The sequence below is a fragment of the Quercus lobata genome, chromosome 6, assembly GCF_001633185.2.
Source record: "Quercus lobata isolate SW786 chromosome 6, ValleyOak3.0 Primary Assembly, whole genome shotgun sequence".
Lineage (NCBI taxonomy): Eukaryota > Viridiplantae > Streptophyta > Magnoliopsida > Fagales > Fagaceae > Quercus > Quercus lobata.
Genome location: NC_044909.1, coordinates 50983414 through 50996721, shown reverse-complemented (window position 1 = coordinate 50996721; position 13308 = coordinate 50983414). Strand labels below are relative to the sequence as shown.

Here is a 13308-nt window from a genome sequence, read left to right as displayed (position 1 = left end):
GGGCTGAAAAGACAAATATCAGCTCTAAAAAGTGAAACCTACACGTGGACGCAAAAGAGAGGGGAAAAACTAGTATAAAAGGAGGGGGAAGCAGCCAAGAAGAAGGGGGGGGGGAACAGATTGTCTCCCGGACCATGGAGCCCTAAAAGAGGAGAATAATAAGAACATGAAACTCCTCGGATAAGGTCTAAGGACCAGAGCCACTCAGGCCGTGTTGGGAAAAGTCTTATTAGACACACTAGGTTCACCCTTGTGTGATTACTATGAAAATCATGACTAACCACCGTCCGGTGACCAAGGCTTAGCCTTTCAGCCCACTCTCTACAAATTTTATTGTTTGGGCTTTCAACGTTCGAACCCAACACACCAACTTGGGGTCATTACAAATTGAGTCATTACAATTGGCGCCGTCTGTGAGAAGGCTTGTGCGTTGGCACAGGCGGTGGTAGGATCAAGCTCCTGTCAAATGAAGGCCTGCGGAAGCCCCTCCATCATTTCTAGCAGCACACTGTTATTGTCCTAATATAAAGTTCCACTAGGGGCTACACTTCACAGTGCCAGTGGCACGAGCAGTTCTAGGGGCTTCCAACATCAAGCCAATGCCCCACACCTTAGTCGAGGGGTTAATTCTCGAAACTTAAAGAAAATCTAAGTTTTGGATAGAACCAAGGTATTGCATGGTCCTCGGACTCAAACCTATGGGGAAACCAACTACTTAAAGAAAATCCAAGTTTTGGACAGAACCAAGGTATTGCATGGTTCTCAGACTCAAACCTATGGGGAAACCAACTACTTAAAGAAAATCCAAGTTTTGGACAGATACAAGGTATTGCATGGTCCTCAGACTCAAACCTATGAGGAAACCAACTACTTAAGGAAAATCTAAGTTTTGGATAGAATTAAGGTATTGCATGGTCTTCGGACTCAAACCTATGGGGAAACTAACTATTTAAGGAAAATTTAAGTTTTGGACAGAGCCAAGGTATTGCATGATCCTCGGACTCAAACCTATGGGGAAACCAACTACTTAAATAAAATCTAAATTTTGGACAGAACCAAGGTATTGCATGGTTCTCGGACTCAAACCTATGGGGAAACCAACTACTTAAAGAAAATCTAAGTTTTGGACATATTCAAGGTATTGCATGGTCCTCAGACTCAAACCTATGAGGAAACCAACTACTTAAAGAAAATCTAAGTTTTGGACTGAACCAAGGTATTGCATGGTCCTCGGACTCAGACCTATGGGGAGATTAGTCATTAGAAAATGGGTTAAGTTCTAGACATAATGGAAATCCCGCCCTATCCTTGGATCCCCAGCTCTAAGGAAACTAATGCAAATGAGTGTTTAGGCTCGGTATAGTCATACCTCGATCCTTGGACCAGATGCAAAAAATGGTTAAGGCTATGAAAGTTTGCAGGATCGTGGCAAAGCACCCTAGTACTCGGCGACCCTCTCGGATGGTTCATTTTTGGGTTACCCATCCTCGGATGATCACCTCATACGCAATACAGAGCATTCAGCTATTACCTCGGTTAGTCTTATATGTTTAACCTACTTCAGGTCGGCATCATTGTGTCTGTTAGTCTTAATAAGTTCAAAATAATAGCTTTTTGTTAACAAGGGTTTCGGCCCTAAGTATCGTTCAAAAAAAAAAAAAAAAACCAGCACATCCATTCACAAAATAACTGCTGCAGAAAAGAAAGGGTACGTAGAATAAAATAAAGTCATCTTTTATTAAGACAAAGAAATAGTACAACGTACAATGAGAGGCTTAAGCAAGCCTATATTAGAAGCTAACTATAGAAGCAAAAAGGAAAAAGATACAAGGGAACGATAAATCCTTTAAAATTCTGCTCTAGTAGTGACTAAGCATGTCAGGATGGCCCCATTGATGGAAGGGAAGAAGCAGCAGAAGAAGAAGTAGAAGCACCAGGATGTCACCAGTGATGGAAGAGAGGGGGAAGCGGTGGCAAAATGTGGCACTAGTGAAGGAAGAAAGGCAAAAGCGGGGATGCCAAATCCCCGTACCAGCTCTGACTCCCATCAGGCAAGTGCCATATTAGCAACGCTCGAGAGAGAGCGGATGGTACCGACGATAAGAAACCCCATTGCTATCGCACCAAAAATATGACGCGACTAGCACCTGCTTCGGATTTTGGCTGAAGGAAGAAGGGGCTTCTTTCCCGCCTTATGAAGGGGGAGAAGTGGCTTGAGTCTCTGTCTCCCTTGCCTTGACCGGGCCATCTTGAGTCTCGGAGAGACCCAGTGCTTCTGGAAAGGGTGTGGTCTCTTCACCCCCATCTTCGCCTCAACCATATCACTCTCTAAGGCTTAATCACACTAGTAGTGAGGACTTTGAGCACAACTGGAGGTTTAGGGATTTGAAAAGATTGAGGGGTCTGTACGTAAAGGAAATGACCTCCTACTTACTTCTTATATGGAGAGCAGGTCTGGTGGCATTTAATCTGTACAGATTTCCAAGAAAAGCTACAAACGAGATAATTTCCATTCGACTCCTAACGCCGTCTACAATTGTTGGATTTGCGTCGCCTCGTAAATGGAACTTATTAAAGATGCGCCTCGTGCACTGAAACGACAGGAACGCGGCGTGAGTAAAACTAAAGGAATGTTTCATAACCAGGAGCATTTCCCAGGCAAATGAAGAGACACCGACATTGATGAAGGACAAAGCTGGGCAAGCTGTGATGTAGGCCTGACATCACCAAAACCCTCATCTCCGACCAAGGGGTCGGACAGCAGGATTTTGAGGGGCTATTGTGGGGCCAGAGAATTTATGACCCCGTCCCACTTTACATTAAGACCTAAGGCCCGAGCCGAGGAGGGGCATTGTCGAGGACATACAATGAAAGTCCAAATGGCCTAAGGATATAGTTGAGGACGATTCTGTCCTTGGCATCCCAGAGCGCTCATAAAAGAAAGGGCGAGCACAGTGTAGGAGCGGCCCAAGTAAAAGGCTGTCAATTCTGCAATTAAGTACTCTGCGCCTGACAGGTCCATACTCTTCATCATGCTCTTCAGTTTTTACAACCACCCCCAACCACTTTGGGTATGGGCTGAAAAGACAAGTATCAGCCCTAAAAAGCGAAACATACACGTGGACGCATAAGAGAGGGGAAAAACTAGTATAAAAGAAAGGGGAAGCAGCCAAGAAGAAGGGGGGGGGGGGCAGATCGTCTCTCGGACCATGGAGCCCTAAAAGAGAAGAATAATAAGAACATGAAACTCCTCGGATGAGGTCTAAGGACCGGAGCCACTCAAGCCGTGCCGGGAAAAGTCTTATTAGACACGCTAGGTTCACCCTTGTGTGATTACTATGAAAACCATGACTAACCACCGTCTGGTGACCACGGTCTAGCCTTTCAGCCCACTCTCTACAAATTTTATTGTTTAGGCCTTCAACGTTCGAACCCAACACACCAACTTGCGGTCGTTACAAATTGAGTCCTTACAATATATATTAAACTTTGTACCTAAGTTAATAATTAAAAATTATAAGAATATTATTAGTTTGATTATGCAATTTTTCTCATACTTGATTGCACTATTTCACTAAAAAAAAAAGGTAATTTTCTTCTTCTTAACTTAATTTTTGTTATTATTCACTGAATTTATTTAATGTTTACATTTTTCAAATAAGATAGAAAAATTGATAAATTATGAAAATATATTAATAGTGAACATCAATTAATTAGAACGTGATAAAATTTTACATTCACCCTTATGTTGAAAATACTAATCAACTTTGTTAAGAAAATTTAAATTAGTTTTTAAAGGGCTTTAAAATAGAATGGGTTAGAAGTAGTTTTTGAATGTATTTGAAGTAGTTTAAAACTAATTCAGCAAAAAAAAAAAAAGTAGTTTAAAACTTGGAGCTCCAACATAATGCATTTTTCTAAAAAGTTGCATTTGGTGTTCTAATTATAAGTAAAAACTGAATGAAATTGTGTTTTTAGTCATGAATTCTAAATATATATATATATATATATATATATATATATATATATTGACAATAATATATTGATGGTTCCAAATTTTTTATTGTTGTTTTGTTTTTTTATTATTACTAGCATGTAGTCCTATTCTAAACAAATATAAAGAGTCAATAATAAAAGAAATATACTTGCATAAACAAAGTTCTAATTAAACAATTTCTACCATTTTCAGTAACAAGAAAATTATATTAATTTTTTTTTAGTTAAGTAATTTTGTACAAAGGAAAATATTTAATTAAAAAAGAAATATACCTAATAAAAATTTTCCAAAATTCTTTTAAAAGAAAAAATCAGTTTCTACAATTTCTCTAACCAAATTCGCAAACTAAAATTTTGTTATGGAAAGAAACAATTGAAGCACTACCTAAACAAAATAAGGTGTAACCAAACACTTTTAGTTTACGATTTTTATGAACAATAAAAAAAAAATCTAACTCCTACCTCCTATCAAAAAAAAAAAAAAAAAAAAATCTAACTCCTACCCCATCTTAGGATTTCCAAAATCCAAACCCCTTGAGTCAATTAATCAAATAAGAAAAATCGACTGTCCTTCTCTTTCTTTGTGCGTGTAGCCGCAAATAGAAATTAATAAAACATGATTGCTTTAAACACAATGAGTATATTTAAGCTTTTAGGTTTTAGGTTTAATGAGATAGAGGAAAGAAAATGTGAGGGAAAGTGTATGAGTGCTAATAGAGAGAGAGAGAGCAAGTTGTTTGGGAATGATAAGGACATTGTATATATATACACACATACATTTAGAGTGGGGTGAGCAAAACCTATTATTGCCATGTCACCCTTTTTTTGGGTGGGGAAAACCTGCGGGACATAGTAGAACGAGGAAATTTTGCCATCGGCATTTGGTACACTTGACCTAAAAGCCAAAGTCACCTCAATTTAGAGATGACAAAAATGCCTATAGTCATCTCAACTTGGAGACGGCAAAAATACCTATAACTTGCCCCATTCCATATGGTTTTGTTTGCCCCATCCCAAATTGGGGATAGGGCACCCTTGATCCAACCCTATTGTGTCGCCTTGTTGCTGTCTCTAATTAAGTTTTGTCTTTATCTACCCAACATATTATACAGGTGTGATTTGACATTTTTCCAAATTATATTGTCTATTATATTCGGGCAATCAAGCATAGTGCATTGGGTCATGTAATATATATTGAAGTTGGATCTTTAGAATCATACAGGAAAACTCAACATACTTTTACAATGCACTATCTCAGTACTACTATCCAATTTTACATCCGAAGGCCGCCTAAGCCACTGGTTTTGTTAGCTTTCGCTTGACGTGTAAGTTAGGCCATTCTTTTAGTGAGTGAAAGAATTGTGGACACCATCATCTTGTAGTCAATTGGCTTTGTTAGATAAGCATCCATGCCCACCTCCAAGCACTTGGCTTCATCTGATGACATTGCATGGGCTGTCAGTGCAACAATGGGAATGTGCAATCCGTTTCCCACTTCCGATTTCCTGATTATTTTTGTTGCTTCATAACCATCCATCTTTGGCATCTGTTTGTCACAAAGAGAAATGTTCAGAACTTTCAGGTCATAAGATCAATCTAAGCACATTCACATGGTAAACCAACTCAATATGATCATTGTCAAATGAAACAGACTGAGGTGATATTTCCTAAGCATTCCTTTTAAAATCGCTTCTAGTTTTACTCTCAAAAGCAAGAGCTATCTAAGGAAACTACATAGGATTTTTTTTTTTTGTTCTTTTTATTCATCTATTATTCAATATATTATGATAACCAAGACACTAGAGCATTAGAAAAGTATGCATTGTCATAGATTCTTACTTGGCAATCCATGAGGATCAAGTCATATGGAGGGGAATCCTTGATTTCTGTTTGTGATCTTTTGTTTCTTTCTTCAAAGAGAGATTCCCTTCCACAATCTTCTGCATTAATCATAAAATTCAGAGAATCTACTGCCTGAAGTCCATCTCCCACAGCAATAACTATTGCCCCCATTTTTTCTAGCATTATGGTTGCAACTCTTTGGAGTACTGGGTTATCTTCTGCAAGCATTATGCGTAGGCCTTCAAGAGATTTCTGTTCATTCACAGCTTTACTTGAATATAAATTACCTTGCTGTGTAGGACAGCTGCTAACCAAATTTCTACCTTCACATTCAGCATTTTCACGCTGAGGTTCTATTGAAAATGATGCTTCTTTTGTGCAACATTTAGGTTCTTCATCTTTAACATCATGAGAGTTCAGCCTGATCTGACATGGATCACTTTTGGTTGAATCATTTTCTTTTGAATAGACAGGAGTGAATTCCTCTAAGCAGTTATTAATTGTCTTGTATCCTAAAGAACAAGGTTTCCTAATCCCTTCTCTTTGTTTTTCCCCAGTGTGAAACCCTTTGACAGAATTAGGACCCCCCATTTCAGACAAATCAGAATCATCAGAGCTGGCAGTGTCAAAATGTGTGGCATCAATCTCAAGACATTCATGCAGATCACCTTCTTTGGTAATTCTCAAAGCATTTGAACTTTTTTTCTGCTGCTCAAGATTTGTCTCCTTTATGACAGCTTCCAGGATGTGAATCATCTTGGCCTTGTATAGAGGTTTGTTAACCATCAATACATTTGCCTTTCTGCGAAGCTCCAGCTTTATGGCATTGGAAGTATCATAATAAACCATCCATGCAAACTTTGCTTTCCCAAAGTAATTGTTAAGAAAGTTTAGTTGTTCCTTCCATATATCCGTGCTCAAGTTAAGTAGCCCTATATCAACAACAATGATGAAAACTGGGTTTGCCATGTCTTTTATTTTCAGTAGTTTTTCCTTCAAGCGCTCACTTACTGAACATTGTGCATCAAAGCCATTATCATGAACTGATTTTCTGGCACAGAAGAGTTCCTGGAGAATCTGTGTCAGTTCATTCCATTCAGATGCCTCTAAAGTGAAAACTCCAATTTTATGCAACCACTGGGACATAATCAATCTACCCATTCTGCCATGTAGTGCAAGCAGCACCTGCATTCATATTTCAAATATATAAGCACTTGCTGTTTGATTGTTCCATAGTGGAACTGCACATGAGTTTTCAAATAGTATTCTAAAGAAAATAATTTTTTACTTACTACTAAATTATGCTTTGCAAAATCTACTTGACAATTTTGTTCTATGCCATCTACAGGTGCTCTGAGAAGCAAGTATAGTCGCATTAGAGTTCCTGGACCATCCTTCTTTACAACCTTGATTTCTCCACCCATCTTGTTAACCTGTCATCACCAGTATAATTGTAAGCTGGACAAAGAGATTCACTCTATATGGTGCATTGGACTATATAAAACATAGAAAGTAAGATATAACCTTCTTTTCTCCCTATAAAATTTTAGTATAATATAATAGTAGCTTTCCAGGATTATTTGGCACAGTTCTAAACATACAGCTGATGGCCTAAAGGTCAAAAACTTCACAAATTTGATATTTATAGGTGTGTTGTTTCTAATTAGTTATATGCTATGCATCATCAACATATATACTGGAAAACTTCACTCACCAAGGTCCGTACAATGCATAGTCCAAGACCAGTGCCACCATGCCTGAAATTATCAAAAAGGTTTCAGAAATAACATTCTGGCAATTTCAGTTCTTGTTTTTTGATGAATTACTTACACTTTTAGAAATATTGGTCTATTTTATTCAGACAGCTCAATAGCAAACAATAGACCGTATTCATCAGATAAAATCTGTAATTGACACATTCGTTTTGAGAATGAAGCTTGTTTTGTTTTACTTACGTTCGTGTTGTTGAGGGGTCAGCTTGCTCAAAGCTTTCGAATACAGATTCCCACTTGCTTGGATCAATACCTACAAATATGAACTAACTGTTAATTTTATTCATTAATGGAGTGTCTAATTTTACAAGTGGATGCAGAGTTTCAATATCATTATAGAATGTTTTGAGATTCCTACCACAGCCAGTGTCATCAACTTCAAACCAAAGAATCATTCTATTGTCTTTCTTGCAGGCCTTTTTCATATGGTTTCCCTGTTGCTTCCACTTCATCTTATGTGCACATCGTGATTTCTTCTGATCGAAAGGAAACTTCTCAGCATCAACGGAAGAATTTGAGATCTCACACCATCCTCGAAGGATGATATGACCCGCTGTAAGCCATTCAGAACAGTTCAGTTGCAGGTTACTTTTTATTTATTGAGAAATGTGATCGTTTTGTAATTAATGTACTTTGTGTTGTTACTTTATGTGTTATCATTATTGACAATAGGCCTACATTTGTATATTCTCCTATGATGAATTTGGGGATGAAATTACTTCTCCATAATGTAAAATACCAAACATTGTGTGAATGTTTAACTTACAAGATTTAAAAAATCATTGGCTTGCTTTACCGTCTGCAAGGACTCAAATGAAGAGTCACCTACTTCTAACGGATTTATTAATTGGTAGTTTCTTGGACAGTTTATAAATACAATTAAGTCAAACATCTCTACTTTCTTCTTATACATCCATAAAAAATGAGATGAACCAAAATGAGTAGTGGAGAAATATTAACTTTTATTTTGATAAATATTAAATTCATTAGTGAGGAAAGAACAGGGATCAGATGCTTCCATGAATAAATGATAACTTGCAAGATATCTAAGCTACAATAAAAACAACGAAAAATAGTTCTCAAGCACAAGGTCCCCAATTATTTGTAGCTCCAACTTCTGAAAAATACCCCCCTTTTTTTAGGGAAAAAGTTTTCCTCCAAACCGGTTTGGAGGAATCTCCTCCAACCATTATGTGACCTAAAAAAGTTCTTTTAGGTCATGTGACTAAAGTAGACATGGATGCTTTTTCAATCACCACTTAATTGTTTGGAGGAATTTTCCTCCAAACCAATTTAGAGATAAACATTTTTTTTATTCATTTTTTTACAGTATGATAGCTTTCATAATTGTAGCTGTAGCACTGCAGAACTAGGGTTGGCAAAATTTCGATATATGAGTTGCACTTACATGTCGTGAACTTGATAGAATTGCTGATTAGATTTGCAAAAATTTGAACAACTCTTGCAGAGTCTCCTCGAACTAATTTTGGCATATCATCTACACAGGAACAGATAGTGATAAGGCATATCAGAAACAGATAGCTAAACTTATAATAATAATCTTTGGCCAGTAATTTGAATTATCTTATACCATGAGAATTAAAGTCATACCAGAGATATCTAAAACAGTTTCTACATTGTGGTTAATGCATTGCACAGAGAACATGTCAACAAGTCCTTCAAGTTCTCGCCCCAAGTCAAACTCAGTTTCCTCCAACACCAGTTTTCCAGATTCAACCTACATAGTGTTTTTATTTTCGTTGTCAGGAGCACAATATGTAGAATAAAGTTCTGTCACTCTTGTTATTTAGAGTTGTTTCTTTTAAATTCAAAATATTGCTGTGATAGTTGAAAGTGAAGAAGTAATTATTGTGGTAAATCTGCTCAACAAACATTATACTAAGCATGTTGTCATCTGATTAAGTGTGGTTCTTAATTTCTGATAAAAATCTAGGTGTTTTTCCTTTCAATTGTCTGGTAGATAGTTACTGGAAGGTGATCAACTAATTCTCTCCACTTAGTAACTGTATGAACATATACTCTAGCTTGTTTTGATACACAATATGTAGAAATCAGTAGTTGGCTTGTTTTATAGCTCACCTTGCTCAAATCCAATATATTGTTAAGAAGCCGGAGTAGAGCTGTTGAGCATTTTCTAATCTGTGTAACAGTTGAATATTGTTCATTTGTGAGGCAATCATCACATATGAGAATGTCTAGCAAACCAATTACTGCAGCCATAGGTGTCCTCAGTTCATGACTGCAATGCATTAGGTTTTATTATTGAACCATAACCTCATAAGACAAATATCTACAAAATCTAACACTTGAAATTACTCACCTCATGTTCGCTAGAAATTGGCTTTTATAGTTACTAGAAGCCTCTGCCCTTCTTCTTGCATCAAGATGGCTTATTAGTTCTGCTCTTAGTTTCATTTCCTTAGACACCCCATTAGTCAGTATCAAAATGCAGATGCATCCAATGAATAGGATACATAAAGATGCAGATATCAATATAACCATTGTTTTGAAGGCTCTCTCATCTACCTTGCCCATTATATATTTCCTTGGAATGATGATGACCCCCACCTGCACAAAGTTCAACTCAATTCAATTTCTTGCTTTATGCTAATAACTTTCATATTAGTATAGGCTGATTAAAAAAGAAGTGAAAACATGTACAATCCCCCTGGAAATTTTGGTTCAACAAAGAATAATCAGTAAAATGTTTAACATACAATCATTTCTATCTGGTCTGCAGCACCTACTATCCAAGTTCTTAACAACATAGGACCTAAAATTTCAGCAGAACAAAAGATGCAAAATTCTGGTCAAGACTTACCATAGGAAGCCTCTTTAGTTTTAGGAAAAATGAGTCAATGTAGTACTGATCACCGCCGAGATTGATGTTCTCTTGATGAACCTCACGATTTGGAGGAAAGTTGTTTCCATAGGCTCTCTGCAACCACCGGGCTCCCATTTGTATTACAGGATCCTCAGAATCAATAGCCATCGTAAGATTGGGCCCCTTAGTTGATTTTGTCAAAAGTGGAGTATTTGAAGAAGTAGCAAGTAGAAAACCATCTTGGGATGTTAAATATATATGCCCACTGTGAACTTCAACAAGCTCCTTCATAAGCTGGCCAACACTATATAGTGCCGTTGTAACACCCACAACAGCTACTATACTTTTATTTGAAGGGTCCCAAACTGGCAGTGCTGCTGAAAGAACAGGTGAATCTATAGATTTGCTTACCGCCACATGCCATGAAGCCACACCATCTGGTACTTGTGGAAGGCCTGCAATATGGATTAGATCATCTGGTGGGATTGGCTTTGCTTTTCCTATTTTCACACCAGTAAGGGGATCAAGGGGTTCTCGATACCAAATTGCAGTAATGTTACCATGAATGGATTGCTCATTAGATCCACTTATTGAATAGTTTACCAGATCAGAGTAGATGTAGTATGTATTGTTACTCCTGTGATCTCTATGGAATGCCTGGACAAAACCATTTTTATAATTGATAGTTATTGCATTGAGAGCTTTACGACTAGCAAATAGTGCCCATGTTACATCCCTCATTGCTTCGTATAGCTGTAAGAGTTAGAAAACTATTAATAAACAATATTGCCAAACATTTTCGTTTGGGATAAATAAGTCTCAAATAAAATGTACAAGTAACATAAGATATAATGAATGGTTTAACAGTCAACCTCAACTTCGTCTGCTTGCGTAGCAGGTTTGCTGTACCGTTTGAACACGTACTCTGACAGTTTAAGCTGCACTGTAGTTATCTCAGAAGTTGAGTTTAAGATGTTCCACATCCGTAAAATGGGACGTTGTAGAAGTTCATTACGAAGGCCATATGCTAAGTTATTCAGTGATTTTGTTGTGTAGACCCTTGTAAAATGCCATGTTAATATGGTTAGCAGCCCAATTAAGATGGCTAGCATGACCTGTTTAAAACCACAAAAGACAAAGTTAATAGATTAAAGAACCAAATATGAGTTTCTGGGTATACACATAAGTTTCCACTTTCCAGTTTCTTCTTTTACCAAATAAGATCTTCTAACAACTGAATTCTGGTTTCTTATACTTACCATGTAAAAAAAGTAATTAAAAGAAATCTCCTTCTCTGGCAGAAGTGAAAATGTATATGCAGGAGGAAGGTTTGGGAGGTTAGGGAAGGCCAGGGACATTATTAGTTAGTATCAACAGAATCTGAAACAGTTAGGCAAAGAAATGACTTCCAACCATTTAAGCAAAATGGGTTCTCTTATCTTGGGAGTTTCTGCAGTTCCAGTATAAAATTACAGAGACTTAGAGGCGCTAAACTTATGTGATGTTCCTTGATTAATACCATCATGTTCAATATCATTGAAGCTGACTACACTAGTATTATATGTAGTATGTATGCTGATATTAATAGGCATTTGTATTAGCTCAATTGTAGACTCTGCTTACTCAAGCTGATCATATTATTGTTTATATGATAGAATATCAAACATGTAACTAAAACAAAAGTGCAGGGCAAAATTTCACAAACCATGATTGCAAGGCGAGCCACAAAGACACTGTAGTAGGAGGAGAGACAGTGAGTACTAGCAAACTCAAACTCTTCTCTTTCAACATCCCTGTGAAAGATTCTTCGACCGCTTGGAGTTGTGCTCCTATTCCAAGGAGAGGCAAAGCCTGATATTCTATCCAACACCCTTCTCAGAGGAGTTCCCATTGGTGTACTTGGAGTTGGTGAACAATATTCACTACTTCCACAATGATTCTCATCTGCCTTTTCTGCCATACCCTCCTCAAACTATAAAGCATGCATTAACAAAGAACCTGTCTGCGTCTGTGTTAGTGTGTTGTGCCTGTGTGGTAGTGTGTGCCAGTGAGAGAGAGAGGTTCTTGGGTGGGTGTTTTTAATACACTGCTTGTGTCATTTCCCACTTTTTCAAGGCAACAAGCATATTTTGGTTTACAAATTTCTGAAGTGGGTAGGTGATTCCTCATCCACAACATTCATGCCACACCGCCCACCCTTTATCCAATTGCACTTTGCCAAATTCGACCGTTGTTGTATAATTGGATTCTGAGCATGAAAAAAAGACTAAACTTGCTTAGGCCACCACCCGATGTGGCAAACCAGTTGAAGACACTTCTTATTTAAGAGATAACTTATCAAGTGTTCAGTCCACAGTGTAAATCACTCACATTACTTCTACATTTTTTTTGTCCTTATCCATATATCTCACCTAAACTAAACTCAACTAAGCTTTAAAAAACTTCAATTACAGCCAATTGGACTTGGGGATATATATTCTTTTACCCTACTTAGTACCTAACTTACTTATACTTTTCTCAATTTATTTAGTATTATTTATAATATTTTTGGCTATAGTACATGTGACCAACTCCTGCTAATTTGTAGAAGATTTGTAATCGATCCAAAAAAATTTGGAACTAAAGCTTTGTTGTTGTATAATACTTTTGGAGTCTATGATAAAATTGTTTATTTTAAGAGAGATCTAATCATAACCTATATTCACTAATTAAGAAACTGTGAAAATTAAAACATTTGGAAATCATGGTTATGATCATAGTGAGTATCATACCTAAAATAACGCAGGATAGAAATTTTATTCAAATGCAATACCATGTCTCTAATTACTATTCTTTATTCTTTAACAATCAAGT

The 13308-nt window shown here is 37.1% G+C and overlaps 1 protein-coding gene across 1 annotated transcript; it reads right to left on the bottom strand.

Moving 5' to 3' along the window:
- Positions 1–5164: 5164 nt before the first annotated feature.
- LOC115993702 (histidine kinase 1) lies at positions 5165–12758 on the bottom strand. Its single transcript, XM_031117659.1, has 13 exons — positions 12161–12758; positions 11328–11570; positions 10453–11208; positions 9952–10199; positions 9711–9870; positions 9222–9348; positions 9019–9108; positions 7969–8163; positions 7794–7863; positions 7553–7595; positions 7131–7271; positions 5836–7023; positions 5165–5542 (listed from the first exon to the last, which is right to left on the bottom strand). The coding sequence occupies exons 1-13, from the start codon at positions 12413–12415 to the stop codon at positions 5327–5329; spliced, it is 3732 nt and encodes a 1243-aa protein (XP_030973519.1). The 5' UTR covers positions 12416–12758; the 3' UTR covers positions 5165–5326.
- Between the last annotated feature and the right edge of the window lie 550 nt (positions 12759–13308).